At 36.2% G+C, this 25,306-nt stretch overlaps 2 protein-coding genes across 2 annotated transcripts; both read left to right on the forward strand.

Moving 5' to 3' along the window:
* Nucleotides 1–419: 419 nt before the first annotated feature.
* On the forward strand, nucleotides 420–13,708 carry LOC132183027 (potassium channel SKOR). Its single transcript, XM_059596418.2, has 14 exons — nucleotides 420–572; nucleotides 814–1,119; nucleotides 3,088–3,312; nucleotides 3,743–3,806; nucleotides 5,147–5,486; nucleotides 6,463–6,758; nucleotides 7,767–7,847; nucleotides 8,365–8,463; nucleotides 9,210–9,431; nucleotides 9,621–9,806; nucleotides 11,082–11,157; nucleotides 11,260–11,554; nucleotides 12,473–12,594; nucleotides 13,266–13,708. The coding sequence occupies exons 2-14, from the start codon at nucleotides 818–820 to the stop codon at nucleotides 13,505–13,507; spliced, it is 2,550 nt and encodes an 849-aa protein (XP_059452401.2). The 5' UTR covers nucleotides 420–572; nucleotides 814–817; the 3' UTR covers nucleotides 13,508–13,708.
* A 9,087-nt stretch (nucleotides 13,709–22,795) lies between these two features.
* MMD1 (RING/FYVE/PHD zinc finger superfamily protein) lies at nucleotides 22,796–25,306 on the forward strand. The gene is made up of 3 exons (XM_059595321.2): nucleotides 22,796–23,203; nucleotides 23,468–23,711; nucleotides 23,806–25,306. The coding sequence occupies exons 1-3, from the start codon at nucleotides 22,909–22,911 to the stop codon at nucleotides 25,304–25,306; spliced, it is 2,040 nt and encodes a 679-aa protein (XP_059451304.2). The 5' UTR covers nucleotides 22,796–22,908.

Raw genomic sequence — 25,306 nt, forward strand, 5'->3', positions numbered from 1 at the left:
ACAAAATAAAATATTAATTATCAAACGAATTCTTTCAATTTCACTTTAAATTGAGAAGGTTTCTTATCTTACTTAGATGTCTAATTTCTTAAGATATGTCATATGATTGTGAAATCAAAATGGAGATGTGTAGCAGCCGTTTGTCCGCAGCCGTTTGCCAGACACCAATTCTATTTATTAAAAATAAAATTAAGGCACACCAAGCTAGAAATATTATTAAATAATACAAATAATAAAATCTACAAAACCATTGCTGTGCGCCTTAAAATGTGGTTAAACATGCACTAAAAACTAAGCGGATATGTCAGCAATGTCAGTACCTGGTACTCCTCTCACGTATAAATTCACTTACAGAGAGATCGACCACCCTCCATGGATTCAATCAATATATCTCTTTCTAAATTTGTTGAATATATTCGTAAACGCCACTGATTATTGTGGACCTTACGATGTCCTTGGAAAACTGAGCGGCTATATTTGTTCCAAACGGTAAGCCCTTTTGGACGTCACTGGCAAATCCCGTTTTCCTCGTGATTCCTATCGTCAAATCCTCGTCTTTTTTCCTCCAAAAGGTATATCAACGGTTAGACTCTTCCATACACAATTTTTTTTTCTTTTTTTTCTTTTTCTTTCTGTTGTGATAATGTCATGAGGGATTTATATAAGAACTTTGTGGCTATAACTATAAGCATGTAATCATAGTCGCATTTAATGCTCGAGGATATATATATATATATATATATATATGTGTGTGTGTGTGTGTGTGTATAGTTGTAGGTCACCAATCAATGCGCTAATCCTCGTGCTGCGCAGGGGCATGGGAGAAACCGGACCGAATCCCGATCAGAATCCGAAATTGACAGAGATGCCCGCAGGGAGAGTGGTGTGGAAGATTGAGGAGGAGGATGGGGAGGAGGATGAGGAGCGGGTAGAGGAGAATGAGAAAGAGTACGAACTGGAGGATGTGAGGGACCGGATCAAATCGTCGCGTGGAAGCCGCTTCAATCTGATCTCCAACGAGTTAGGGCTCGAGTCCACTCGCCGGAAGTTTAGCCGCGAGAGCCTCCTCTTTGGCCTCCGAGACCTCTCTCAAGGCCTCGTCATCCATCCCGATAACCGGTACCGCCACCACTCTCTCTCGCATTCGTTTTATTTCTTTATTTATTAATTAATTTAAATCAAGTTTTTTTTTTTTTTAATGATAATTTAACATCATTCCAAGTAGTAGTAATAGCTTTGAGTTTGGACTCCGGCTCGTTATTATATTTTTATCTTAAAAGTTTTAATACAAAATTTGAGTCTAAATATGCTTTTGGGGACAAGAGGATAGATACGAATGAGAGCTGACAAATGTTTGTATCGGTGGTTAAGAAGCCGTCGTTCCCGCCACCGGTGTACACGTGGCGGTGAACTGACGGATGGGTCTACCGAAGATTTGGTAGGGCTCGAGTCGACAATGTCGTAGTCATTGTTTTGACTTTTTGAAACCGATGAAATCGACGGTTGTAGATTTTACAGCTGGGTGAGTGGGATTTAGCTGGAAAATTTAATAATACCCCAGGGTCGTAGTCTTGGTGAAATGTACTACGACCCTGGGGTATTATTAAATTTGAATCGGACGACGATGACAGGGACTGTGGCCACGATTTTGTCTCTCTGTTGTATGTGAACCACAAAATTGCTATCCGATCAAAACGTGACACAAACAAGTTGTTGATTGTCCCTTGTTTTGCTGTAATACGAAAGTAATGGAACAAATGACACCATTGATCATAGAAGCAATCAAGTAGGTTCTAGATCAGAAGTTGTTTTGTATAAAATCTATAATAATGTTAGAAATTACATTTTTTTACTTATTTTATTTTTTTAATTATTATTATTATTATTTTTAACGATTGATGTAAGAATTGATTATAGGGTATGATTTTTAATTTTACTTTAAAATTAAAATCTAAGATGCAAATATGTATATTATAAACTTAACTAGTGGATGTTAAGTCTTCCCCAAAACTTGTTCTAGATTCCATAGTTATTTGATCTTTATTTGGTACTAACATAACAAGAATATGGAGTTTAATAAATAGTTTATTTATTTATTTATTTATTTTTTAAAAAAATTCAATAAAAGAGACTATCCAAGGTAAAACATAAGAGTATTCTTAGCAGCATCACCAAAAGTAACCAAAAATACATTTTTCTCTATTTTTAACTACTTACTTTTTTAAAGCACCCTACGAGCCTCACTATTTTAAATATCTAACTTTTACTATTCTATTTAAATATTATTTTTCAAATACTCCTTTATATTTTTTTTAATTTTTTTTAAAGAATAGGAAATGGGAGATAAAACTTATATTATTTTTTATTTATTTGGTGAGTGAATAGTACTCCCTATTTTATTTTAGTTAAAATAGTAAATCTTAAAATTGAAGATTTAAACAATTTTTACTAAATTGTCTCATTAAAATAACTAAAAAAATAATTTTGATTGGACGGGAAGAGTGCTCTAAGAGGCATACACCATAAGTCTGTAAGATAATCTTAATGGAAACAGTAGGATCATGGTACAGTTCACATCCCACTATGTTTTGGCCAAGCCATCCAACTGGACCAACTCTGTCCTTTATTTTGCACGTGAACCTCATGTTACTCGACCTTCTCTGGTGATGTTCAGAAATCAGAACAATAAAATTTGATAATAACTAAACGAGAAAATAAATAGAATGTATGGACGAAACACTTGGAGCAATCTTTGATATTTCTTTCTTTCTTCCATTGTAAGATATTCATGGACGCGAAAAATACGATCTTCATTAATTTCCTTATCGTAGTCATCTAATCTTCGGATTGCATCCCTTCTTTGTAATTTTAATTTCATTAGAGTGTATGGGCTCTTTTTTTGGGTGTTTGTCGGGTCCATCCCCTCCTTTTTTTTTAGTTTTATTTTATTTTAATGTTAAACGGTTAATTTGCTAAGAAAAAAAGAAAGGAAAAGAAAAAAGAACGGTTACTTCCCTCCGGGTTGTGTGTTTGGTAAGCTACATATTTGTTTTGGTCGAAGAAAAGACGCTGAAAGTTAAAGTGCAGGTTGTATCGGGCATGGGTGAACTTCATATTGTTATGGGCAGTGTACTCGTCCTTCTTCACTCCCATGGAGTTTGGTTTCTTCCGGGGATTGCCTGAGAACCTTTTCATACTGGACATTGTTGGGCAGATAGCTTTCCTTCTCGACATTGTCTTGCAGTTCTTTGTGGCATTCAGAGACAGCCAGACCTACCGAATGGTCTATAAGCGCACCCCCATTGCGCTCAGGTCAGTTTTCCCTTCCCTCCACGATTTCATGGGTTCTGTCACTTCTCATACTTTCAATCTATTTAAACAATTGAATAACTTTTTACCATCTGTAGGAATGACAGAGTTTTAGTACAAGTAGATGCTCTCCTTTTTTTCAATGGAGGAATATGTAAATAAAACGGTTATGACACACTTATCAGTTTCAGCTGATTTATGGTTCAGTTGGTTTAATTGATGAGAAAATTTCCAAGCTAATTTATTGTAAAGTTGTTTAACTATATTGAGTTTGGAAAATGGGTCCAAGTCCTTGTCTTCTGTCTTCTAGCTAACATGGCATGACTATAGGGGGAATCCAACAATATAGTCATGTTTTAGAATTACTAATCCATTTTGCTTCCGTTAACTGCTGATTTTGTCTTTGTTTTTTTGTTTTAATTCCTGAATGCAGGTACTTGAAATCTAGTTTCGTCATTGATCTTCTTGCTTGTATGCCTTGGGATATTATCTTCAAGGTATCATCACTCTTTCTAAGCATTACTGGTGTCTCTTAACACTTTTTTTTTTCTTTTTTTTTCCCGCTTTTAATATCTTGAAGGAATTCTACATTTTACAAGACATTGATATGTTTGCTTTTTCCTCAAGTAATTGCTTGTTTCTACCATCAATCCTATTTAAAGTTTGTATTTTGGTTTTTCTATTTTTGGCTTTTCTAAGCATATGTGTGTGGAGAGCTATTCTTCCTTACTTCACAACACTTGAAAACTTCACCATCATTCTTTTTCTTCATTCCGTAAACTTTACTTCTTATCCTTTTTTCCCTTTCAAAGTTTCTAGTTTAGTTTCGGCCTCCCTCAAAACAAGGGGTGACCGCTTTAAGGCTTTTGGGGTGGCCGAACCACCCCTTAGCCTTGATTTGGCCACTCTCAAAAGTCTTAAGGGAGTGATTGCCCACCCCCTCAACTTTCAAGGGGTGGTTGTCCACCCATAAAAGCCTTCAGGAGACGACCACTCCTTCAGTCTTGAGGCGTGGTTTGACCATCCCCAAAAGTAGACAACCAACTCTCAACCTCTCATCTCTCTCTCTTAAAAATTTTGTTGCATTTATTTTCCTCCAAACCGAGGTAATTTGGATATTTCAAGTCTAATATATGCATGTGCAAGTCACGTACGACATTTTCCATCCATTTTAAGGCCAACATTTAACAAATGGGCCAAATCGCAATGAAATTGTAGTTGAGGGAATTAAGTGTCATAAATTGGTAGTTTAAAGGGTGTCTTTATAATAGGTAATTAAGAAAATTTGGGCATTTCAAGTCCAAAATATGCATATGTAGGTCCCGTGCAATATTTTCCATCCATTTTAATGCTAACAACTAACGGAGAGGCTCTTTTGCAACAAAATGGTAGTATGAGGGGGGTCAATTGTTACAAAATGGCAGTATGAGGGGGGTCAATTGTTACAAATAGTAGTTTGGTGGTGTCTTTGTAAGATGGGTGTCAATTTGAGGGGGTTAGGTATATTCTCCCCCATAATAAATTTAGTTAGATGCAATTTTTCTTGAAGAAAGGGGTGGGCTTTGGTTCTAGGAACCATGTTTTTCTATCCATTGAGGTTTTTGTGACTGCCCACACCAACACTTTTTACCATGACATCTTGTTATACTGCTGTGGACTAAGTATCCATATAAGGCAAAACACTGAGGTATTCCAAAAAGTTTCAAGTAATGTAGAATAGGATCTGTGATTTGAGAAAGTTTACAGCATATCTTGAAGATAACTTGCAATTGTAAAAGTTTCCCCATTATATATTTCTTTAAGTGGTTGATCATTTTTAGAAATCTGTTCTGAACAGGCGAGTGGAAAAAAAGAGGAAGTGAGGTACCTTTTATGGATCAGGTTATTTCGGGTCCGCAAAGTCACAGAATTTTTTCAGAAGATGGAGAAGGATATACGTATAAATTACATGTTTACCAGGATTATAAAGCTTCTTGCTGTTGAACTCTATTGCACACATACAGCAGCCTGCATCTTTTACTATTTGGCTACCACTCTGCCTAAAGAAGAAGAGGGTTACACGTGGATTGGAAGTTTAAAGCTGGGTGACTATAGTTATTCACATTTCAGAGAGATTGACATTTGGAAGCGCTACACAACGTCTTTATATTTTGCAATTGTTACCATGGCCACTGTTGGTAAGTTATTTATCTTTTACCTTCTATATCAATAAATACAACCAAAAACTGGTATGGTTTTTGTGATGTGCATTTGGTTCATCATCTCATGAGTTGCATAATTTTACTCTAGAGAACTGATAAAATGGTTAAGGGGGTTTTGAGATAACGTATCTTACAAACTTGTGGTGAGATTGTAGCAGACTAACCGAAAGATTGCAAGGAAAGCATTACTTTTCTGTCTTCTGTTTGTTGATTTTTCATAAAAAACTGATTGTATGTTGCCTATAATAGAGGGAGGCATACACTGAATAGAAGTTATCTCCTTCTTATTTTTTTAATTGTTTTTTAAAAACTTGAATACATAAGGATTTCAAGATATATTTTTAATTAGCACATGGATAGATTTAGGAGTCTTACAATGGACATCATCTTTAATGTTTGAGTTTTATGCTTCTTAGCCATAGCTGAAGGTAATTTAAGTTGCGAATAGCGAGATTAACGAATTATTTAGATGCCTATGATTAGAATGGCAAACTTCACATGTGACAATAATTAGAGTGCCTAATTATTGTCATGATAAAAATTGGGGTATAACACAAATGTGATTAGCACTTTAATAGGTCATGATAAAAATTGTCCATAAATTATCTTTTTTTTTTTTTTTTTTTTTTTTTTCCTTAAAGCTCTTTAATACATGTGCTTAATTAAATGTATGTTACACAACATGCAGAAATTTTTCCTAATTTTCTTTACACCATATTCTTTTTCTTAACTTTCTTGTGTACAAGATGTTGTCAACTAACTTCTTACAGGTTATAATTTGTACATTTGATGATTTACCCACCTTTAATAATGCTCAGATCCATATTCTGCAATGCATTTAATTATAATTAATACTTGCCTACCATTTACAATTGTGAGACAAATCGAAACTGCACGAACTTTAGGGAAATGATAGTATAACTAACTAAAGTAATGCCTCTTTCTGTTGCAGGTTACGGAGATATTCATGCAGTCAATATTAGGGAAATGATATTCATCATGATATATGTCTCTTTTGACATGGTTATTGGTGCTTATTTGATTGGTAACATGACAGCATTGATTGTAAAAGGATCAAAGACAGAAAAATTCAGGGACAAAATGACGGATCTCATCAAATATATGAACAGAAATAGACTTGGGAAGGACATCCGTAATCAAATTAAAGGCCACGTGCGCTTACAGTATGAGAGTAGCTACACTGAGGCTGCTGTTCTACAGGACATCCCCATATCTATACGGGCTAGGGTAAGTAGAAAGAGGGGGATTTTTGAACCTCAAGTATTACGAGTATCTAATTTTATATATATATATATATTTTTTCATCTGTTCTGAAAAAAAAAAACTATAATTTTTTGATCTGCTGATTGCTAAACTTTCTGGCAATTTCACGCTTTCCTATCAAGAATTATTTCAGAATTCTTATTGTTTATTGATCTTTCTTTGGTTTAGTTTCACTCTTCTATATTTACCCAAGACCATATACTATTTTGGTGGCAATTTGTTCATGTTGTGTATTAGTTAACTGATTAGTTTGACTTGGCAACTGCATCTTTTATTTACCCATCATGTTCTAAGTGTCACAGGTACTTTCGAGTGAGCCATATTACTATACTCGCCAATATGCATCTGATCCTGATGCTTCTTATGTGTATCTAAAAAACTGAGAAATAAATTTTCTAATTTTGGGAAACATCATATCCTTCTTAGTCTTTCATTTGCACATATAGTACATGCCTTGAGCTAAATCAAAAACAAAAAAACACTATGGTTAAAACTTATTAATCAAAGTTCTCTCTCTCTCTCTCTCACACACACACACTCGGCACGCACACATAGTTCAACACTCCTAATCCTAGTTGAACTTGGACTCATAATATTGGAAGTACTAAAACAAAACTAAAAACTATGTAAAGGACCACAAACAAATAAACTAAATCAATTAAAAGGCCCTTCAATAGGACACTACTACAGGATCCAGCAAATCTAGACATTAGTAGAAAAATCCTGATTTCTATATACAAGCAAAACTAAAACAAAAGAAACTGCTAGCTCCCTAATGCAAAGAAACATAATCGTAAGATTTGATAGTATCTAGAACAGCCCATGTAGGTATCAAACTTATTTTCGATCTTTTTTTCATCATTATTCTTGCTTTTTCTTGGGCCTCATGTATCCCATATCGGTTGGTCAATTAGATTAAATGTTCTGTCAACAGGTTTGAACTAATCATAACGAGTTGACTGTTCTTTGCAGATCTCCCAAACTTTATACTTGCCGTACATTGAAAAGGTTTCCCTCTTTAGGGGATGCTCTTCCGAATTCATCAATCAGATTGTAAGTATTTGTTGCCATTGATTAGTTGATAATAAATATTTATAAGTCATTTTGTGGACTCCATTTGCCATTAATAATGGACTTTATTTGCGATTGACAATTTCAATCAGCTTTAGACTGTAGGATAGCATGGAAAAAGTAATGTCGCTTCAGGGTCTTTGTACTTCTTTTGGAACTGCCAATGTCTGTTGCAAATATTTTACATGGACATGGGCCCCCTGAAAAACAGGACACAGGCAGAGCATGGACTTGAAGTTTGTGTGTGTGTTTCATCACTTGATTTGATCAAGTTAGAGATTTTAACCTAGGGTGCATCATTTTGTATTGCAAGGACACTGATGTCAATGTTTAGAAAGGTCACTTCAAAATACGTTGACTTGAAATAGTAATGGGGGGGGGGGGGCGTAAAAATGTGGGTAAGAATCATAAGTGTTGTTGTGCATTTCAGAGAGGATTTGCTTTGTTGCATTGAAGTCTTGGCTTCGCATGAATTAATGAAGTTAGACTGTTCTTGCAGGTTATTAGACTCCATGAGGAGTTTTTTCTCCCAGGTGAAGTGATAATGGAACAGGGAAATGTGGTAGATCAACTGTATTTTGTCTGTCATGGTGTGCTGGTATGATTCTATATTCCATAGTCACTACCCTCAATCATTGTGTTTGCTGAACATTATGCTTTTTTTCTTCTTCTTTTCTTCCTTTATATTTTTCTTGGAAAATCATCTATTCTTTGGTTTCTGTATCCTCAAGTATGAGTTTGTCTTTGAGCATGTTAACATGTAGGTGTTGTTTGTTAAACAACATCACATTCCCCTACACTATTCATCTCATTTTTTAAAAAAATCAACATCAAAATATTCACTTTTTATATCATATCATTCACTTTTTATATTACATCATTTATTTTTTACTAATATTTAAATAAAAAAATCACTATAAAACAAAATTTTCTCACTTTTCAATACAATTTTTTCACTTTTCTATACTAATTATTACACTCATTTTTTTCCTCACCAATTATGAACAGTGCATTGTAAAGTGCTGTTGTTTACCAAACAAGGCCGTAGTTTAGTCGTTAAGTCATCTTACATTTTATTTGTCTATGTAGTTTCAAGTCATCTTACATTTTGTTTGTCTATGTAGTTTCACCATGGTGCATGAAGCTTTCAGTGTATGCTAGGTCTGCGTTATATATCCTTTAGTATAGTCACCAAGTCAATTTCCTTCAGGCGATTTTGTTTTTAACTATATCCGAATATATTGCGATGTTCAATTATGTTGTTTCCTGAGAAGGGCAGGATAGGGATTCTGAAATTTTCAACATGTGTATGTTTACAAGACTGACAAAACTAGTCCTGTGCAGGAGGAGGTAGGCACAGGGGAAGATGGATCAGAAGAGACTGTTTCACTTCTACAACCTAACAGCTCATGTGGAGAAATTTCTATTCTTTGCAACATTCCTCAGCCGTATAGAGTTCGTGTTTGTGAACTATGCAGGCTTCTGCGTCTTGATAAACAATCTTTTACAAATGTATTAGATATATACTTTTACGATGGTCGAAAAATCTTGAACAACCTTCTAGAGGTAATTAACTTTGTAATGTCTATGCTCTTACTTGAGTTCCTGATGCTTCTGTCAGTAGAAGTAGAGTATATAATTAAATATAGAAATATTTTTGAAGCCAGCTTCAAAATCTCGAGCAATCCTCTTTACTTGATATTAGTTTTCTATTGTGTGTAAATAAGATGGCCAAAATTGTACAATAACTTACAGGGAAAAGAGTCCAATCGAGTTAAGCAATTGGAGTCAGATATCACCTTTCATATTGGAAAACAAGAAGCTGAGCTTGCTTTGAAGGTGAACAGTGCTGCTTATCATGGAGATCTGCATCAGCTAAAAGGTCTGATACGAACCGGAGCTGATCCCAACAAGACAGATTATGATGGAAGGTCACCCTTGGTATGAAAATTCTTACTAATGTTTTAGATTTGTCTTATGATTAGTTTTTCACTCTTTTTATTTTTTTTCTTATTCTCTTAAGATTCGTCTTATACCAAGTTATATAGGCATACTTGATAAAACTGTTTCTTAGTTTGTATCTAATGATTAAACAAACTTTGTCCTCTTTTATTTAATTATGTATTAACATTTTGCTGGATACAAAACATATAACAAATGGCATCTCTGACAATCAGACAATGCATCATGAGGTTCCTCATGGAGCATCAAACTGCATTTTCTCCTATACTTCCACTGTTGACAGAGAAAAAACTGCCAGGGTAGAGTTGGTTTCTCTGGATGTTTGTAGACTAACGATCTTAATTTCTGAGAAAGATGCAAGATATTCCTAAGAAGATGTTTTAAATACCAAGGCTTATATGCAGGTCTTACCATTATGTTATTGGTTTTACTAAATTCAGTTGCTGTGATGAAATTTTCCACTACCCTAGCAATTTGTAGTCCCAAAAGCAGTAGAATTTAGTTTGTAAGTAATTCTGCTTTATATACCCTCTGGTGGAGGCTCCCATTTACAAGATTCGTGATGAAGCCATCCTCAATTCTCCATTTTCTCTGTGTCCATCTCCTTGTGTCCATTCAACTTCATTGCAATATTATCAATTATTATATGAACAACCAAACCCTTTGGCAGTTTCAAAATGTTTGATTTTCTTTTAATTCAGATACTTTGCACCAGCTGAAACTTCATTGCAATATTTCAGGTTGATGCCTCATAAGTAATCTCATTTAGCTTGAATGGTGTGTTCTCCGAACTTCACATTTGAAAAAAAATCATGTATTGAAACAGTATTAAGATCAAATATTTAGGCACCCACCAGATAATTTGCAGTCATCTTGCAACATAAGTTCAAAGAAATGATGAGTGTCTCATTCTCTTTTTCTGTTAGGGAGCATTGATATATTGAATACATACCCAAATTGGTAAAAAAATATGTGTGTGGAGGCGTGGGTGGATAGGTTTGGTTGGGTGCATATGTATTTATGTATGCAATTGGAGAAATGCACTGCACTTTTATAACTGCGGCATAAAGTAGCAGGTTAATTTCTTGGATAGATACATGGAATCATCTTGGTGACAGGTGCTACTTATGTTAGAAAACTTTGCAATATAATTTGTTGTTTGTAGTTTACTCGCTCCAATAACGCAACATATATTATAAAGACCGAAAGAAGAAAGCATTGCTTATGTCTGATTGGAGCCTTTGTTTTCAACAGCATCTTGCAGCATCAAGAGGACATGAAGATATCGCACTTTTTCTTATTAAGGAAGGAATAGACATCAATATTAGTGGTATTTTTCTTATGTGATGAATCGGTATGCTTCTCTGCTTTATGTAAATTTCACTTTGTTACCTGTATCATAATATCACGTGTTTTTTATCGTTTTGCATAGATAATTTTGGGAATACACCTTTACTTGAAGCCATCAAGAATGGGCATGATCGAATTTCTTCTTTACTTTTTAAAGAAGGGGCCTCTTTGAAGATTGACTCTCCTGGTAATTTTCTCTGTACGGCTGTTGCAAAGGGGGATTCAGACTTTCTTAAAAGGATTTTATCCAATGGTATTGATCCAAACTCCAGAGACTATGATCATCGAACCCCCCTTCATGTAGCTGCCTCTGAAGGATTATATTTGATGGCACGGTTGCTTATAGAAGCGGGGGCTAGTGTTTTCTCAAAGGACAGGTACAGTTCAAATATTCATTTTGCCTTTTGGGTTTTTCAATAAGGATACATCCATGTTTATGAGTGCAATCTATGAGCCTACTTGCAGTTATTATAGAAGCCTAACTGCATATGGATGAATCCTTTCAGTGAATTACTTTATGATCTTTAGTTTTTGCATGCCATCCAAAACCCTAATAGAGCCATTATTTGATACTATGGTTTTAATCATGTCTGGGGAGAAGTTCTGTTGATCCTTTTTCCCTTTTTCCCCTACAGTATTGACCAGATTTTTGTTTTCCTCAATCATAAACTGTAAAATTCTTGTTTACATAGCCCATTTTTATATCGTGCAACATGACATGATTAAGCAATGAAGTATCCTATGAATTGCTCTAGTAGTCAAATGTATCCAAACATGATCTCTGAGATCAAGACTGCAAATGCCATGTTTTCATTTTGCCTCGACTCTGTGTAACTATACATTTTGCACCTTTTAACCATAGTCTTCATCGTGAAAAGTGAACTTCATTAGCAGAAAGTGGACCAATGAAAAAATTGGACTTCCCTAAATGAAAGATGGGTTTTTGTCTCAAGGACGCGGAGCTGCTAGATCTTTACTTGTTTAGGTTGCTTTCTCAGTATTGTATGATGTGTCATCTTGAAACTACTTACCAAGAAAAAGGCATCTTGAAACTCATCCTTATCGTTGATCCAACCTAACCTACTGGTAGCTCCATATAGTCTTAACCTTTGATTATAAAACTGTGTTCTACATGATTTATGTTGTAGTTTTCCTCCTTTCTCAGTTTTTGTGGCATTGTTTTCTTTCCTCCTTTAGTAGGAAAAGAGGAATAAGAATTCCTTTTATCCACAGTCGATTAGTCTATTTCATTGTTCCAAAAACTCTATCACGTTTTTGCCATTTTACCTCTACAGATGGGGAAACACCCCAATGGATGAAGGCCGAAAGTGTGGAAACAAGAATTTGATCAAGCTATTGGAAGATGCAAAGTCAGCTCAGTTAACAGAATTCCCCTATTCTGCCCAGGAAACCACAGGTATTGAAACAACTCTATGATTAGCTCTTATTATGCAAACATGTGGGAGTCAACTAAATGTAATCACCAGAAAGTAGGTAAATGGCTTGCTTTCTTTCGTGAAATAGAAAGAAGATAAAAGCTTGAAAAAAGCTCTGAAGTACTTACCAAAAAAAAAAAAGGCCGAAGCATAGAAATGTGTCAAACTTGAATCTGATGTCCCGATATTGCTTTTCTAATTACAGCCTGGTATTGCAACAAGTCTGTTGGGTTGGAAAGTTTTCAGGTTTGGGTAGACAAAAGGAGGCATTATGCCAATTTAGAACACCTGTACAGGACCTAGACTTGGACTCTGAACAACAATGATCTGTCAAAGCCTATGTTGAATTTTTTTTTTCCCCTACATTTTAGCCCATCCCAAGACTTGAACTTACAGGGGAAATCATCTTCTTTTAGCTAAGACGGAGCAGAATATTTCTTTTCATTTTTTTTACTTGGGCTGTTGATAGTTGAAGAGGTACCTAAAGAATGAATCTGTATGATAGTCTCAGGATAAAAATCTAACTTGATGTGATCTGGTCATTTTCATCTGTTTTACCTGCCAAGAGTTTTTTTAACTAGTCTTCTCTGGGGGCCGCTTTGGTAGATAAACTATGGGGAGTAAATAACTGAAATTCTGTTTCCATTCACAGATAAAATGCTCTTAAAAAAGTGCACTGTTTTCCCCTTCCACCCGTGGGATCCTAAAGAAAAAAGAAGACACGGAATTGTGTTGTGGATCCCACATACAATTGAAGAGCTTATCAAAACAGCAGCAGAGCAGCTAGAAATTTCAAGTTGTACCTGTATATTATCAGAAGATGGAGGTAAAATTCTTGATGTGGACATGATTAATGATGGCCAGAAGCTGTATTTAGTCACCGAAACACATTAACATTTAAGCAATATAATTTTGTAGTAGTCTTTGTATCATCTTGCGTGCAATCTTGTCGTATGGGTAATCAGCATTGTGGCATATAATCTGCATACAATGAACCCTGCTTTCTTATATAATAGAGTAAATACTATTTATGGTATAAACAAACATAGTGATTACTAGAGAAATCCCTATTAAGAATATGAATGGCTATGAGACACTAACTTAGAGGAAATGAAATTCTGGTGACTATATTACCAAAGAAGAAAAGTTGCATTGTAGTCTCCGACAGAACGCAAAAGATTTTCATTTGCAAGACGTGTTTCATAGTTTTTACAAAGAACACAGAAAAAAGAAAAAAAAGAAGAGTATTTGATATGCATTGCTATAATATTTTCGGTTATTCAAGTTGAATAATTCTATCCTAAATGATCCAGATTGTGACAACATATAAGAGAGAAGAATGGTTTGTACAATATGCAAGTCATAGGGGTAGCAAAACTACCTTGATGGCTATAACCAAATCATTGGGGGTCATTTGGCCACCCTCAAAGACTGGCTTTAGGGTGACTGAACCATTCCCTTTAATAATTTGGGTGGCTGGCTTTAGGGTGACTGAACCATTCCCTTTAGTAATTTGGGTGGCTGAACCACTCCAATGGCTGAGTCGCGAATGGTTAAACCACCCCTTTTGGTCACTATCAAAGCACCAATAGCTGAGTTGCTGAGTTGCGGGTGATTTAGCTACCCTTGTGGTTTGCACGCAGTGCAAGTCACCCCATCCCTCTCTCTCATGTGTGGTAACAAAATCTCAGCCATTCATGTAAAAAAAAAGACTTAAATTCAGGTGTTGAACAAAGTCTAAATCTTGAAATGTAAGAACAGTGCAAACACAATAATGAACTAAGAAAAGCTTAGACAATGTTTACAAACTTCAGAGATCCTTCTACCCAGCCAGGCAAGCCCTATATGCAATTCAAAGTATCTGGCTATTATCAATCAACGAAGATTCCTATTGGATCACATGAATGAAGAAAACCCAATAAGAAATTTCAACCAATCCCAAATATTATTTTTAGTCAAAGTTCCAAATTTGAAAAAACAACCCAAATAACAAAACAAATCACCCACACACAAAAGGCAATTATTTTAGTCATCATGTTTGAAAACACAATCCCAAATATTATTTGAGTCAAAGCTAGGTTATAATGTTTTTTCAAGTTCATATTCAGAAATTAAGATTCACACAAACAAGGGAGAGAACACAAGAGACTGCCTATTTAGCAATTACAGCGCAACCAAAATTACAACTAAACAAAGTCGCCAGTCGTCAACCCAAACCTCATACAAGAGATTGCCTTTTCAGCAACCATAATTTTATCTGCATGCTGAAGAAAAAGGTGGCTGGCTACCCAAAACTTGACATGTTCATGCAGAATTAACTGTCTAGATTGATGAGAAACTCATTTAAGCCCCGCGTATGTGTTGGAGTTGCCGAAAATGCTTCTGGGCTGCTGCATTATTTGCAGCAGGGACATCATTTTCCTCCCCTTTTGACATGTTTTCCCCACAAGTAGCACCAGAGTCTGATGGAGACAAAGAAAGAAGATGAAAAAGGGTACCCAAAACACAACCCAGAAGGGGAAGAGAAGAGCATATATTTGCGGCTTTTGTGAGATTCATGGCTTAGCTACTTATGACTGCTGAAAGTAGAGAGAGAGTTTTAGAAATGTGGAATGGTGATGGCAGGATGTTGAATTTATATGTAGTAAAAGAAGTGGAACATAATTAGCGTGGTGATCAAAAGTCAAGCCTTACTCAAATGGACTTTTTCTAGTCATCAAATGATCATGCCCAGGGAAGAATAATCTGCTGTGAACGTACTCGTACTCTGAAAAATGTTGGGTCAATAAATTTTTTATATTTTGCTCATATTCTCTTATAAATTTAATAGATCAACTATTAAATTTGTGGGATCTACATAAATTCACAAATCTAATGACTAATTTGTAAGATAAGATAAGCTAAATATTAAAAAAAAAAAATTGACCTTTAACACTTTTCGAACATATCCCGAGGGCTGAGCACCAAGAAACTTCCTATGTATGATGATGTGGCAATTTCCAACACGTTACTTTCTATGCTTAGTCATCCCAAAGAACTATACATAAAAAAAAAAAAAAAAAAAAAAAACAAAACTTGTCGAAATTCCTACCACATACTCTTGAGTGCTTTTCTCAGCTTATTGGCTGAGTGACCTTTTTCTACCTTTGTATTGAATTCGCGCCTCGGCAATTGTTGACGGGGGAAGCATGTGTGGAGACTTATGCGCGAACTTGTCTAATACCTTTTTTTTTAAATATAAAAAAAAAAAAAAAGAAAAAAAAAAAAAAAGATAAGGCATCTTTTGGTCGTGATTTGAAATCTTAAAAAATATCTCTATGAGTTTTAAAAGTGTTTAATTACTCTTTAGAATAAGAAAAATAAATAATAAATTAGTCTCTAATGTTATAGAGGTTGACCAAAACCGATAATGTGCTAAATGAGACAACAGAACTAATATCATGGCCTTGGGGTGGTTCGGCTGCTTCTAAATTTAATTACTCTTTAGAATAAGAAAAATAAATAATAAATTAGTCTCTACTGTTATAGAGGTTGACCAAAACCGATAATGTGCTAAATGAGACAACAGAACTAATATCATGGCCTTGGGGTGGTTCGGCTGCTTCTAAATGACAAAAAATAAAATAATTGAAGGTGACCGAAACACCCACAATTACCATGGAGTGATTTGGCCACCCTATCTTGCTAGTTTAATTCATGCTGATATGGCATATTAATAAATTTTATCAACTTTTCTAACAAATTGATTAATTTATTTTTTTCTGCTTACTTAGAAAGTGATTAATATTTTTTTAAAAAAAAAAAAAAAAAATTCAGAGGATTATTTAGCAAAATCCCAAACCATAGACCAAAAAAAAAAAAATTTATCCCTTTTATTAATCTAAGCGGCTTGATTAGCACTTGAGGAGCTCTGCTTAATTATTTGGGTAAATTAAAAAAAAAAAAATGGTTGACTTTGAATGAAGACCAATGTACTTCCTTGTAGTTTCAAATCCTATGGCCCTGTTTGCCTGAACGGAGTGGTACTGTAGCTGGAACGGTACTGTTTCAGCTACAGTATCGGTACTATAAATGTACTGAAAAGCCCCTCTCTTATTTTCAAAAAAATTGAAAAGCCCCTCACACACCCCAATAAGCTTTATTCCTATCTAACCAAAAAACCTGAAAAACCCCTCTCCTTTTTTTTTTTTTCTTTTTCTTTTTCGTTGAAAGAGAAAGAAGAGTTTTGGAACACTGCCGAAGAAGAAGTTGTAGATGTAGTTGTCTTTTTTCTTTTTTCTTTTTTTCGTTGAAAGAGAAAGAGGAGAGAAAGAGGAGTTGTGGGAGAAGCCTATTAGAAGAAGCTGTAGATGTTTTTTTTTTTTCTTTTTCGTTGAAAGAGGAGTTATGGGAGAAGCCTACTAGAAGAAGAAGCTGTAAATGCAGTTTTGTTTTTTTCTTTTTCTTTTCTGTGAAATAGGAGCTATGGGAGAAGCGTTCTAGAAGAAGAAGCTGTAGATGCAGTTTTGTTTTTTTGTTTTTCCTTTTTAGAAAGAAGAGTTGTGGGAGAAACCCACTAGAAGAAGAAGCTGTAGATGTAGTTTTGTTTTTTTTGTTTAATTTTTTGTTGAAAGAGAATGAGGAGTTATGGGGGTGGTTCGGTGGTTTGGTTAGATAGAAATAAATTTTTGCAGCTTATTGGGGTGTGTGCGGGGCTTTTCAGTTTTTTTTAAATAGGAGAAGGGTTTTTTAGTACATTTAGAGTATCAGTACTGTAGCTAAAACAGTACCGTTTCAGTTACAATACTGCTCCGTTCCTTAGGCAAACAGCCAAACAGGGCCTATAAGAGCTGCGAAATTACCTCCCGTGAGCTTTCCTTGAAATCATCTTGGAAATTACGTTTTGACCAATAGGCTCCCCTCAAGTCCATTACCCCAAAGACGGGTTAAATTTGGTATTTCAAATTTTCTGCCACATGGACACTTTAATAAGAATGAGGGACTACTGGATCCGGAAGTCAAGGTTTAGACCATATTTTTTTGTTGACTGGGCCGGGTATGGGCTTTAGCCTCCTCTTCTTGTAATCGGGCTAGCCCAAATGCAGTGGAGAGGGTGCTAGACCGCTAGGGCAAAATTATATAACTGCTTAATTCCTCCTAATTGCCCAAGAAAAAAAAAATCACCAGAAAGTAGGTAAATGGCTTGCTTTCTTTAGTGAAATAGAAAGAAGATAAAAGCTTGAAAAAAGCTCTGAAGTACTTACCAAAAAAAAAAAAAAAAAACGCCGAAGCATAGAAATGTATCAAACTTGAATCTGATGTCCTGATCTTGCTTTTCTAATTACAGCCTGGTAATGGAACAAGTGTGTTGGGTTGGAAACTTTTCAGGTTTGGGTGGACAAAAGGAGGCATTATGCCAATTTAGAACACCTGTACAGGACCTAGACTTGGACTCTGTCAAAGCCTATGTTGAATTTTTTTTTTTTCCCCTACATTTTGGCCCATCCCAAGACTTTTAACTTACTAGGGAAATCATCTTCTTTTTGCTAAGACGGAGCAGAATATTTCTTTTTATTTTTTTTACTTGGGCTGTTGATGGTTGAAGAGGTACCTAAAGAATGAATCTGTATGATAGTTTCAGGATAAAAATCTAACTTGATGTGATCTGGTCATTTTCTTCTGTTTTACCTGCCAAGAGCTTTTTTAACTAGTCTTCTCTGTGGGCTGCTTTGGTAGATAAACTATGGGGAGTAAATAACTGAAATTCTGTTTCCATTTACAGATAAAATGCTCTTAAAAAAGTGCACTGTTTTCCCCTTCCACCCGTGGGATCCTAAAGAAAAAAGAAGACACGGAATTGTGTTGTGAGTCCCACATACAATTGAAGAGCTTATCAAAACAGCAGCAAAGCAGCTAGAAATTTCAAGTTGTACCTGTATATTATCAGAAGATGGAGGTAAAATTCTTGATGTGGACATGATTAATGATGGCCAGAAGCTGTATTTAGTCACCGAAACACATTAACATTTAAGCAATATAATTTTGTAGTAGTCTTTGTATCACCTTGCGTGCAATCTTGTCGTATATGTAGTCAGCATTGTAGCATATAATCTGCATACAATGAACCCTGCTTTCTTATATAATAGAGTAAATACTATTTATGGTATAAACAAATATAGTGATTACTAGAGAAATCCCTATTAAGAATATGAATGACTATGAGAGACAAACTTAAGAGGAAATGAAATTCTGGTGACTATATTACCAAAGAAGAAAAGTTGCATTGTAGTCTCCGACAGAACGCAAAAGATTTTCATTTGCAAGACGTGTTTCATAGTTTTTACAAAGAACACAGAAAAAAGAAAAAAAAAAAAGAGTATTTGATATGCATCGCTATAATATTTTCGGTTATTCAGGTTGAATAATTTTATCTCAAACGATCCAGATTGCAACAACATATAAGAGAAAGAAGAATGGCTTGTACTACATGCAAGTCATAGGGGTAGCAAAACTACCTTGATGGCTATAACCAAACCATTGAGGGTCATTTGGCCACCCTCAAAGTCTGGCTTTAGGGTGACTGAATCATTCCCTTTGGTAATTTAGGTGGCTGAACCATTCCAATGGCCGAGTCAATGGTTAAACCACCCCCTTTGGTTACTATCAAAGTACCAATAACTGAGTTGCGGGTGATTTAGCTACCCTTGTGGTTTGCACGCAGTACAAGTCACCCCATCCCTCTCTCTCATGTGTGGTAACAAAATCTCAGCCATTCATGTAAAAAAAAAAAAAAAAAAAGACTTAAATTAAATTGTTGAACAAAGTCTAAATCTTGAAATGTAAGAACAGTGCAAACACAATAATAAACTAAGAAAAGCTTAGACAATGTTTACAAACTTCAGAGATCCTTCTACCCAGCCAGGCAAGCCCTATATGCAATTCAAAGTATCTGGCTATTATCAATCAACTAAGATTCCTATTGGATCACATGAATGAAGAAAACCCAATAAGAAATTTCAACCAATCCCAAATATTATTTTTAGTCAAAGTTCCCAATTTGAAAAAACAACCCAAATAACAAAACGAATCACCCACACACAAAAGGCAATTATTTTAGTCATCATGTTTGAAAACACAATCCCAAATATTATTTGAGTCAAAGCTAGGTTATAATGTTTTTTCAAGTTCATATTCAGAAATTGAGATTCACACAAACAAGGGAGAGAACACAAGAGACTGCCTGTTTAGCAATTACAGCGCAACCAAAATTACAACTAAACAAAGTCGCCAGTCGTCAACCCAAACCTCATACAAGAGATTGCCTTTTCAGCAACCATAATTTTATCTGCATGCTGAAGAAAAAGGTGGCTGGCTACCCAAAACTTGACATGTTCATGCAGAATTAACTGTCTAGATTGATGAGAAACTCATTTAAGCCCCGCGTATGTGTTGGAGTTGCCGAAAATGCTTCTGGGCCGCTGCATTATTTGCAGCAGCGACATCATTTTCCTCCCCTTTTGACATGTTTTCCCCACAAGTAGCACCAGAGTCCGATGGAGACAAAGAAAGAAGATGAAAAAGGGTACCCAAAACACAACCCAGAAGGGGAAGAGAAGAGCATATATTTGCGGCTTTTGTGAGATTCATGGCTTAGCTGCTTATGACTGCTGAAAGTAGAGAGAGTTTTAGAAATGTGAAAAGGTATGGCAGGATGTTGAATTTATATATAGTAAAAGAAGTGGAACATAATTAGCGTGGTGATCAAGTCAAGCCTACTCAAATGGACTTCTTCTAGTCATCAAGGTGGTGTTTAGTAAATGGGTTGGCCTAAACATTGTAGTTGATGTAGATTGATGTGTGAAAATTCTAAATACGACTCCAAACGACACCAATAAGGGAGTTGAATAGGTGTATGCAAATAATACGCGGAATTAAAAATTAAACAATCATACAACCAAAATATGTAGAACAATAGATCACAGAGACACAAATATTTTGGTTACGAAGAGGAAACCATTTAGAGAACTCTCTAAAATGTAAAACCTCTCCGGGGCAGCCAAACCCAGGAAATCAATCAACTATAAAAGAATAAGGATTACAAGAAGTTCACACTTACAAAACCTTTGCAATTGACACTTCCTTGCATAAGACAAGCGACCCACTTGACTTCTACCGCAGTAGCCCTTTCCAGAACATCTGGCACAATCCTTCTACTTGATCTCCTTTACCGGAACTCCGGTAGACTTCGGTTGTATATGATTTGTGATGAAGACACAACCTTTAACTCTAAGAGAGACTAACCCTAACACTCAATATCTTAAACGCTCTCTTAGCACATGGAATTCTTATGTGGAATTTCTTCCAATTTCGTGCATAACAGCTCTCTATATATAGACTACAAGAAAACCTAGTACTAGTTGAAATGGAAAGAAAAACTAGTTCTAGTTGGAATAGGATTCATCCAAATTTTCTTCCTTATCTTGCGAGGCGATTTTGGCATAGCTAACTTTCGAATTTTGAAAATCTTATTTCACAAAGATTTGTATAATTTTGTGTTAGCTTTCCAATGCCGCTGGTTTCAGTTCAATCCGATTCTCGAGCCAAAAGTTATGGTCCGAATACTAATACATGTGCAGGATACGAAATTTAAACAAATCCTATTTTAACTCTAATTAAAGAATTCCGATTTGATTAAATTTAACCATATCATATCGATCTTCTAGGTCTTCTCTTGACACAACACCTCGTGTATGCATTGCTGACGGGATTGCAGATGAATGTATTTTGTCAATGAATTTGGCAATTCAAAACCCAACAATGTGAAAAAAAATAAGAATGTTTGGTATAAAAAAAATGAAAAGTGATATGAAAAAGTGAAAAAATTTTGTTTTGTAGTGATTTTTTTATTTGAATAATAATAAAAAGTGAATTATTTGATATAAAAAGTGAAAAAGTTAGAATGTTTTGATGTTAATTTTTTTGAGAAATTGTGATGAATAGTGTCTAGGTCAACTCCAACCCATTTACCAAACAAGGCCCAAATGATCATGCCCAGGGAAGAATAATCTGCCGTGAACGTCCTCGATATATTTTAAGAGTCAATAAATTTTTTATATTTAATTTATATTATTTTATAAATTTAATAGATTAATCATTAAATTTGTATAGTTTACATAAGTTTATAAATTTAATGACTAACTTATAAAATAAAATAAACTAAATATTAAAAAAACATATTAACTTCTAACATTTTTCAAACATATCCCGAAAGCTGAGCATTAAGAAACTTCCTATAAATGATGATGTGGCAATTTTCAATACGTTACTTTCTATATATATATATATATATATATATGCTTAGTTATCCCAAATAAATATACATTAAAAAAAAAAGAGACAAAACTTGTCGAAATTCCTACCACATATTCTTGAGTGCTTTTCTCACTTATTGGCCAAGGAACCTTTTTTCTACCTTTTGGCTTCGTTTGACAAATGATTTCAAGGCAAAAAAATATAGCATTTACTGTTAAGCCGATTGACATTCTTCAGTGCCATACAGCAGAAGTCATGCCCCTTGTTCAAGCTGTCCACCAACAAATGTGAAAGGGAGCGCCTGGCCTTACCTCCCGTGAGCTTTCCTTGAAATCATCTTGGAAATTACGTTTTGACCAATAGGCTCCCCCTCAAGTCCATTTCCCCAAAGACGGGTTAAATTTGGTATTTCAAATTTTCTGCCACATGGACACTTAATATGAATGAGGGACTACTGGATCTGGAAGTCAAGGTTTAGACCATATTTTTTTGTTGACTTTGAATGAATACCAGCGTGGGTCTGGGCCGGGTATGGGCTTTTGCCACTTCTTCTTGTAATCGGGCTAGCCCAAATGCAGTGGAGAGGGTGCTAGACTGCTAGGGCAAAATTATATAACTGCTTAATTCCTCCTAATTGCCCAAGAAAAAAAAAAAAATTTTAGGCTCACACGTGCCAGTTCCTGAACTTGCCCATACACGTGCGATACAAACGATTTGCCGCTTCTCTAACTTCCTCTTGCTGCTGTAAACAGTAGACCACTCCAAGTGACTAACATACCCTCCCGCGCGCTTGCGAGCTCCATGGTAATATCGTAAATAACTGTCCTTTAAAAGGCGGGGAATTCCCGCAATGGGGGAACTCAACGGGCAAAACATCCCTGTAACCAACATTAACAGCCTGAAACTGTCAACTAATTTCAATCAGTTTACAATTCTCTCCTTCTCTCTGAGCTTTTTCTTCTTCACAAGAAAGGAAGTCTTGCTTGAGAAACCCATCTGAATCAATGTCAATCCCAATTCTCGCGGCCTGCCAGAAGAGGAAGCGCAGGCCGAAGCTTTACAGGTTTCACACATTCGGTGACCGCGGCTGCCCCATCGACCCTAGGGGCGCGTTCCGCGACAACATCCGGGATTTTCTCCAAGAATGCGCAGACCTTCATGACGACAATGTCCAGGGCATGCCCACTTGGTGTACCCTCCTTGTGCACGAGGCCAGAAACTTCGTCGTCCCTCTCTACACCATTGAAGAGGAGGTCACGTGCTCTCTTCGTCCCTACTGCGATCACTGCCGATGCACAGGTTAACTTTTTCTTGCATTTTTTTTCTTCATTGCCTGAAATGGGTTTCTATAATTTTCGTTCGGGGTTTTGGTAATTGGGGGTTTTCTCATTAGCTGTTGCTTTGCCTCTTTTCCGGGGATTTTGTTATTTTTTGGTTAATGTCGAAATCAGATTGTTTCACATAACAAAAGGTCTGGGGTTTTAACTTTGGATCGTGTTGATGCAGGAATTAAGGTATCTGAGTTTCTTTCTTGGTTTTTTTTTTTTTTTTTTTGTGATTTAGGTTGGAGTAATCATTTTCTATCAAAACGAAAGTATCATTTGATAATCCCGGCTGATGATGAGTGGAATAAGCCTTTGGTTGATGATGTTATGGATCTTCAGACGCATTTGTTGCATGGTCTGATTCACTGCAACGGGTTTGGTCATTTGCTCTGCATCAATGGAATTGAAGGTGGTTCTAAGTACCTATGTGGCAGAGAAATCATGGACTTATGGGACCGGATTTGCACAAATCTACAAACCCGGTAACAAAAAGCACCAAAGTTTTAGGTTTCTTTTAGATTTATGAAAATGAAAGACACTGAATTTATGGGGGTTTTCTATTTATTTGTCTTGCAGGAAAATCACTATTCAAGATGTGTCGAAGAAGAGGTCTATGGATCTTAGGTTGCTCTATGGGGTTGCTTATGGGCATTCTTGGTTTGGCAGATGGGGGTACTTATTCTGCCGTGGAAGCTTTGGAGTGGCGGAGCACAATTATGCTAGAGCGATTGAGATTTTTAGCCAATTGGAACTTGAAAAGATCATTGAAGACTATAGCAACAATGAGAGAGGCAGAGAAATCAAGAAAATTATTCGTCATTACAGAGATATGAGTGAAACCCAATTGGCGACAATCAAAGATCTTCTCAGGTTTATGCTAACTATCAAGTCTCGTGCTCCCATGCAAATAGACAAAGCTAATGATGCTGCTGCTTCATATTCCACCTCAAAACCTTGTACTAGAATTACCTTCCAGAGCAAGCCTTTGGCAAAGGAAAAATCACAGACCTTTAGAAAGTTCACTACTGTAGTTGCCAATATGGATAGTAGATGGCCTGCAAGAAGACTAGAATATGCAGCAGAAGTTGTTGTCAATGCATTGAAAGAGAAGAAATCAGGCAATTTCTGTCATGGTGGGATGACCCGACAAGATTTGCGAGACGCCGCTCGGCTTCACATTGGTGATACAGGTCTGCTGGATTATGTGCTCAAATCAATGAACAATATAATTGTAGGAAGTCACATTGTGCGCCGTACGGTGAACCCGACAACTCGGATTTTGGAATACTCAATTCATGAGCTTGGCAATGGTAATGCATTGATTTCAAGGCCCCTTCCGGTATCAGCTCCAGTGCCGGGTGTTGACGTTTACAGTGATTTGGTTCATCTGTATAAAAATGTTCTGTTGGATTACGAAGGATCAGATTTGGTGGACTTGGCGGCTCAGGCAATTCTGGACAGTAAGCATTTTGTGAAGGAGTGGCCGTTTATTGATGAAGAGGATCAGTTTCTGAGATTCGTTTGCCGATTGATGCCAAAGCTGTGCGATGTAGAATCTGATCAATCGAAAAGAGAGCTTCCACCCGGTGAAATCATTGTAGTTCCTCTGCATACAACAGTCAGAGAGTTAAAGCGAGCGGTGGAGAGTGCGCTGAGGGACACCTACTGCATCACCCAAGAATTTTTGGTGATGGAGATTTCAGAGCTGGAGGAATTGGATGATGGGGAATTGCTTTTCGGGGCGGTTGAGTCGGGTGCAGAGCTGTGCGTGAGAGGGAGCGGCATAGGCTTGGAGAATCGGTTGAGGTACCAGGGCGGAGCCGACAGTTGGATTGTGAGATGCGAGTGTGGCGCCCAAGATGATGATGGGGAGAGGATGGTGGAGTGTGACATTTGCGAGGTGTGGCAGCACACTCGCTGCTGTGGCATTGAGGACACTCAGGCTGTTCCTCCGCTCTTTGTGTGCTCAGGATGCTGCGTCTCGCTTGCGCCACCCAAAAATGACTCTTGTTGTGCTTTCCAGTGTTCTCCAACACCCATGTACAATTCTTTTTTACCACAAAATTTTTGTCAATAG

Source organism: Corylus avellana, chromosome 5 (genome assembly GCF_965113065.1).
Source record: "Corylus avellana chromosome 5, dhCorAvel1.hap1.2, whole genome shotgun sequence".
NCBI classification, from domain to species: Eukaryota; Viridiplantae; Streptophyta; class Magnoliopsida; order Fagales; family Betulaceae; genus Corylus; species Corylus avellana.

What these genes read in the sequence shown, in the direction of transcription:
- MMD1 (XM_059595321.2), top strand. Translation starts at nt 22,909, where the DNA reads ATGTCAATCCCAATTCTCGCGGCCTGCCAGAAGAGGAAGCGCAGGCCG. An exon ending in CGATCACTGCCGATGCACAG is followed by an intron (nt 23,204 to 23,467) that starts GTTAACTTTTTC and finishes TTTGTGATTTAG; the next exon opens with GTTGGAGTAATCATTTTCTA. An exon ending in TGCACAAATCTACAAACCCG is followed by an intron (nt 23,712 to 23,805) that starts GTAACAAAAAGC and finishes TTTGTCTTGCAG; the next exon opens with GAAAATCACTATTCAAGATG.
- LOC132183027 (XM_059596418.2), top strand. Translation starts at nt 818, where the DNA reads ATGGGAGAAACCGGACCGAATCCCGATCAGAATCCGAAATTGACAGAG. An exon ending in TGTTACCATGGCCACTGTTG is followed by an intron (nt 5,487 to 6,462) that starts GTAAGTTATTTA and finishes TTTCTGTTGCAG; the next exon opens with GTTACGGAGATATTCATGCA. An exon ending in AGTGTTTTCTCAAAGGACAG is followed by an intron (nt 11,555 to 12,472) that starts GTACAGTTCAAA and finishes TTACCTCTACAG; the next exon opens with ATGGGGAAACACCCCAATGG.